General features: G+C 32.9%; 1 protein-coding gene across 2 annotated transcripts; it reads right to left on the reverse strand.

Moving 5' to 3' along the window:
* Window positions 1-818: 818 nt before the first annotated feature.
* On the reverse strand, window positions 819-2656 carry LOC118878223 (uncharacterized). Of its 2 annotated transcripts, none has more exons than XM_070997620.1 (2): window positions 1637-2656; window positions 819-1584 (listed from the first exon to the last, which is right to left on the reverse strand). In XM_070997620.1, the coding sequence occupies exon 1, from the start codon at window positions 2531-2533 to the stop codon at window positions 2066-2068; it is 468 nt and encodes a 155-aa protein (XP_070853721.1). In that variant the 5' UTR covers window positions 2534-2656; the 3' UTR covers window positions 819-1584; window positions 1637-2065. The 2 variants fall into 2 exon arrangements, with proteins under 2 accessions (XP_070853721.1, XP_070853720.1); XM_070997619.1 differs by having other exon boundaries at window positions 1353-1584; window positions 1643-2656.
* Window positions 2657-6604: the final 3948 nt, after the last annotated feature.

Below are 6604 nucleotides of genomic sequence, written 5' to 3' on the forward strand. Positions count from 1 at the left end.
GGGATGTCTGATTCATCCGGTAGTTGAGCTCGAGATAAACAGTCTGCAACTAACATGTCTCTTCCAGGTTTATATTTTACGGACATTTTTGGGTATTTTAGAAGATATAGCAGCATTCGCTGTAATCGCATTGTTACTGAGTCAATGTCACGGCTTAATAAGACTTCCAGAGGCTTGTGGTCACTTTTTACTAAAAATTCTCTACCGTAGACATAGTAGTGAAACCTTTCACACGCAAAAACAATTGCTAAAAGCTCTTTTTCAATTTGAACCCACTTTTGTTCACTCTTTGTAAGCGTACGTGACGCAAAACTGATTGGATGTCCGTTTTGTAGAATAACACAACCGAGACCGTTTTTTGAGGCATCGGTTTGAATGACAACAGGCTTAGCGCTGTCATAAACGGCTAAAATCGGATCACTTGTTATAGTTCTAAGCAAGTCATTGAGTTCGTTTATTTTAATATTCTGAATGGCTTCTTAATGCTTTCTTTGAGGTTTTATTTGCCCTTCTGATAAAATATGACCCATAAATTCAACTTCTTGTTTCCTATATTGAACTTTGTTCGGGTTAAAACGTATTCAATTTTCTTGAGCCCGCTGAAGTACTTGTAACAACGTGTTATCATGATCTTTAGGATTTTCCCCTAATATTCCTATGTCATCAAAGTAAACTATTACATTTGGTATGCCTCCAAAAATTTGAACCATATTTCGTTGAAACATTTCAGGAGCGCTATTGATTCCAAATGGAACCCGGTTAAATTTAAATCTCACGAATGGAGTCATGAATGTCGTTAAATCTGAACTAGCTTCATCCAGCTCAATTTGCCAGAATCCATGGGACAGATCCAGGATAGTAAAAACCTTTTTCCGAGTTAATTGTATCATAAAATCATCTATTGTTGGTATAAGGTAATGTTCTCTTTCAATTGCGTTATTTAACGGCTTAGGGTCTAAACAAAGTCTGAGTTTTCCGTTTGATTTTTCCACTACTTGCAAATTGTTCACCCAACTAGTCGGGTATGTTACTGGGGAGATTATCTTTTCCTTTACCATAGCATTTAACTCTTGCTCCAATGACCCTAACAAACTTTGTGGGAACCTTTTTTTGTAATGGAGCACAGGCTGAGCACCTTCCTTCAAAATGATTGATTGTTTCTTTTGCAGCTTACCGAGTCCCTGAAATAATTGACTAAATTTTTCCACAAATTCCTCCCTGGTTTGAGGTAATCTACATATTGAATCAATATTTAAATGTTTAATGAGTTTTAATTCTACAGAGGACTTAAGACCTAATAGTGGTTCACATTTCGCATCAACAACTAAAAATTCATAACATTTTCCTGTTTCTGAATTCAGATCATAACAGTTTGCTTTAACCTTTCCAAAATTATTAACTTTAACATTATTATAGTCAAAAATTAGAATGTTTTCTTTTTTAACTTCAAGTTTTAATTCTTTAACTAAATCACTTGGGATGCAGTTAACATCAGCGCCTGTGTCCACTTTAAACGTAACACTTTTTCGATTTATTTTATATGTTATCGTCCATCTTACTCTGTTTAGCCCGCACTCGCTTATTCTAAAATTACTTTCATTAATGTAAGCCTCTGATTTAAATACTCTTTCCTTACTTTTACCTGATTCTATCCAATTAATAACTGCTCCGGCTGTTTGCTTGCGATCCACATCTATCTGCTTGCTTTTGTAGTTGTTGTTATCCACTCGTTTGTTGCTGATGTTGTAGTTGTTGTTATCCACTCGTTTCTTCTGCTGCTTGCAGTACTTGGAAAAATGTCCAATTTTTCCGCAATAGTAACATGCCATTTCCTTTGCACGGCACTCGGAAAGATGATTCGGGTTGAAAATTGCTCCGCAATTATAGCAGCGACGGACAACTGCGTCAACGGACTTTTCATAATGGGGATTCCGTAGAAATTCATTGTTTTTTGCGGCCGCTTCAAAGGCTTTGCACTCAGTGATGATCTCCTCGAGTTTCTTGTTTTTTGATTCAAGGAGTTTAGGCTGCAGCCTTTTATCTTGAATGCCAATTATGAAGCGGTCTAGCAACATACGTTCTTCGCATGTTCGGCCACAGTCACATTTGTAGTCACAAACTGTACCTGCTTGCGGAGTTGCGTCTCAAACTCTATGAAAGGCTGTCCCTCAGTTTGAACAATGTTGTTGAATTTGTAGGATTCCATTGTGATGTTTCGGAACGGGATGCTGTAGTCATCGAATGCCTTTAGTACGTCCTCCAGTGTACGGCTGACGACCGCGGCAGAGGTAGACGGGACTGAAGACGTCACCATGGTGCCGACCATGCCATGTGGGGTTCCATCGTTGGGAAACAATGTACTGTATATTTCCGTGACCTTTGATCCAGCCAACCATAGGAATATGGCAATCTTTTTGGCTTCTGGCTCTGAGTCTTTGCCTGACGCCATAATGTACATGATAAACGACCTCTTCCATTTTGGCCACTCATATGCCAGCATTGAGCAGTCGATTTCTTGTAGAACTCGCTCCATTTTGTTCCTTTTTAGTTTGCAATTGATATTTTCACTTCTGACACCATGTAATAATCGTTGATATGCAGATTATTAATGATTTTGTAAGACGTGTATTGAAGCGTGTCTTTATTGATGCCACTTTTGAAACGGAAGAAGGCTTGTCCAGTGTGACCGTCTCTAATGAACATACGTACATTCAATATGAGCTTATACATTATTAACACTTACTACCTAATTATGAGAATACTGCATTCTCACTATTATTGCAGATGGAGTTATATTTGGACCTATATTTTACTCCCCTGAAGTGAGGACAAATTCTATAAATATGCTGGTACTGGAGGAAAGATGTAAAGCACATTATACTTGGATTAAAAATCTCTCAAAGTAAGTAGTTTTATCATATCGTTATTATGTATTGTTGCTTTTGTTTCTGTTTTAAAATTTCATAATATTTATTTGTTTTCATATTATAAAAAAAAAATTTTGTTGTGTTTATGTTTATATTAGTTTGGTTTCCTCTCAAATTTCGGGAGATAAACCAAAAAAATGGTTCTGCCAAATTTGTTTAAATTATTCGTTGAGTGAAGATGCTGCCAACCGACATTCAGAAGTCTGTGGTAAAAAAGTCTCACGCTTACCCAACATGAATGATGCCACTTTACGGTACACGAATATTCAAAAGGAAGTGATGGTACCATTCACAGTTTACGCTGATTTTGAATGCATCCTTCAACCGATTGATAAAAAAGAAACGTTAAATTTAAATATTATAAATATACATAAACATGTTTCATATGCATACTATATAAAGTGTGCACATGATAACAGTTTAGATAAGATTGTTTTAGAAACTAGATTCAATTCAGGAATGAATTTCCTCTTATCTCTAATAGAAAATTTAACTTTTTTATACGAAAACCATATTTTAGAAACTGTTCCTATAGTAATGTCTGATGTTGAAGAAGATGATTTCAAAAAATCTAATAATTGCCATATATGTAACACTCTTCTTTTATTAGATAGAGTTAGGGATCATTGTCACTTTACAGGAAAATTTAGGGGTGCAGCACATAATGCGTGCAATTTAAAATATAAAGTTCCAAAATTTATTCCTGTTTTTTTCCACAATTTCACCAGGTATGATTGCCATCTATTTATAAAAGAATTGGCAATCATACCTGGTGAAATAAAGGTAATTCCATTAAATAAGGGACAATATAGCTCAATATCAAAAATTATAACTATAAGTAATGGTGACAACTTTGAAATCCGTTTTCTAGATTCGTTTCGATTTATGCCTTCTGCAGTAGATACATTATCTTCAAATCTAGATAGTGAAGAAATGTATATAACAAGATAATTTTTCCCTAATGAAAATCATTTCAACTTAATGCGAAGAAATGGTGTATTCCACATGAATATTAAGATTCAGTTGAGAAATTAAAAGAAAGTAAATTACCACCTAGGGAAGCTTTCTATAGTTCCTTAACCGAAATTAAATATTCAATTGAAAATTATATTCACGCGCTAAAGGTGTGAAATGAGTTTTCTTGTAAGAATCTTAAAGATTATTTAGAATTATATTTGAAAACAGATGACTTATTAATGTCTGATGTCTTTGAAAACTTCCAAGGACTTTGTACAAAGATTTATTCAATCGATCCAGCGCATTTTTTCACTACACCAGGATTATCATGGGAAGCTATGTTAAAATGTACTAAAATTGAATTAGATTTATTAACTGATATTGATCAGTATAAATTTATTCAAAGTGGTATTCGTGGTGGCTTAGTACAATTTACATGTAGATATGCTAAAGCAAATAACAAGTATGTTGAGAATTTTGATAGTACTCAAAAATCATCATATTTGATTTATTTGGGTGCAAATAATTTGTATGGTTGGGCTATGTCACAATCTTTACCATATGGAGGTTTTGAATGGATTTCAAGGGGAGAACTTGATAGTATAAACATTACAGAGATTGCAGATAATAGTAATAATCAGTTACCAACAAAGTCAGATAAAATAAAAAAATTAAGTGCTGATTTAAGGGATAAAGAAAAATATATAATTTATTATAAAAATTAAATTAAATTATAATTATAGATTAATTCTATCAAAAATTCATAGAGGTCTTCGCTTCTTTCAGAAGCCTTGGTTAAAAACATATATTGATTTGAATACATTCCATAGAACTAATGCAAAAAATGCATTTGAAAAAGATTTTTTAAACTTTTAAATAACTTTTAACGGTTACCTTCTAAGTTTTCAAAAAATGTATGTGTTAAGGAGAAATGTGGAAAGTAGTTCAGTTTAAGAAAACTATTCGAGTTGGGCGAACCATCTAAAATCGTCGTGCGAACCCTCCGCTAATTCCAAGTTAAAGTAAAGTCGTGTTAATTTGCGTTCCATCCGAATTCGATTTGTGTAAACCTATCAAATTGATAAAAATTAAAAGACTTTACTAACTGTAAAGTAAAGTTGTGTGAACTTGTGAACTACCCAGATTTGAGTTGTGTGAACTTATCAAATTGATAAAAAGTAAAATACTTTACAGTTAAAGTAAAGTATAATAAAGTAAAAGTACAAATAACATTACAATACAATACTTCCAAAAACAAAAAAAAACACAAAACAAAAATGAATAAGTATTGTGCAAAGTTCAACATTACCCTATCGGGTAACATTTCGTGGAGTCATCATCTGCGAACGGAGCAACATAAGAGGAATGTTATTGAACCCGTGGATTCAAGGATTAAAAAATCAGTTCTGGATTCCAAGAAAGGATTATTCACTACCTCTATGAAAATACCAACAAAAATTTCATTTATCCAACGCAATTTATGGAGGAAGCAGGAGAAGCTTTTCTACCTCACTTGTACCCATTGTTGGAAAGTTATTCATCGGTGAAAATAAATTTTGAACTTTTTGGAGAGTTCGCACTTTAGAAGGAAGAAAAAGAATGCATTGAAATAAAGTCATTCCAAAGTAAGATGACAATAATTAAAGCCTACTCCAATATTGAAAATGAATACAAGGAACATATGGAAAAAAAAACATATGGTGAGGATGGAAGAATTCCAAGAAAGGGATAGTGGACGGACTTTACTTCATCTCAATCGATTGGAGATGAATAATAATCAGTATTCACCTTTAGGAGGATCGTCATATATAAAACTACCCTCTTGTTTGAAAACTAAAAAACAATTATAACTGTAAAAAACATAAATGACTAATATTGTTTTAAATGGAACTTAATCGCAGCATTAAGTAATCTAAATAAGAATGCGAACAGATGCACAACCTATAAAGTTAATATAAATGATGAACTCATTCAAGTCAATGGGATCATATTAAATTTCACTGGATTGGAATTTTCACTTAAGCCTGCAGATATATCTAAATTTATGGAAAGAAATAAAGATATAAATGTTACACTTTTCGGATTCGACGATGGAGTTATACTTGGACCTATATTTTACTACCCTGAGGTTAGGACAAATTCTATAAATATGCTTCTACTGGAGGAAGGATGTAAAGCACATTATACTTGAATTAAAAATCTCTCAAAGAAAGTTGTTTTATCATATCATTATTATGTATTTTTTTTTGTTTTTGTTTTTGTTTTAAAATTTCATAATATTTATTTGTTTTCATATTATAAAAAAAAAAATTGTTGTGTTTAACTATATTTTAGTTTGGTTTCCTCTCAAGTTTCGAGAGATGAATTAAAAAAAAAGGTTCGGCCAAATTTGTTTAAATTATTCGTTGGATGATATAAATACTAGTAAGAATAACATTAACTATAACTATGAGATAAAATAAGCCTTTAATATTACCAACTGTGGACACCTGTCCCTCCAATTCTTACTCTCTATCCCAACCTTACTTTTTATTTATGGCCAAGTAATTTCTTTATAATTCTTGCAACCCGCCCTATTTACAAGCTATTCGCTGCTATGATTGGTCGATTCTAAATCAAGAGTGAGATAGAAAAGGGAGGGTTAGTTTACCTTAAGGTATAAAAACTCGATCAAAAGTTATTCTAACTCACATTTAAAAACCACCTGCAAACAGTCTCAA

This window comes from Drosophila suzukii, chromosome X, assembly GCF_043229965.1.
Source record: "Drosophila suzukii chromosome X, CBGP_Dsuzu_IsoJpt1.0, whole genome shotgun sequence".
In the NCBI taxonomy this organism is placed as follows: domain Eukaryota; kingdom Metazoa; phylum Arthropoda; class Insecta; order Diptera; family Drosophilidae; genus Drosophila; species Drosophila suzukii.

Bases quoted from the DNA above. Each gene is read 5' to 3' on its own strand.
- LOC118878223 (XM_070997620.1), bottom strand. From the start codon at position 2,533: ATGGAGCGAGTTCTACAAGAAATCGACTGCTCAATGCTGGCATATGAG.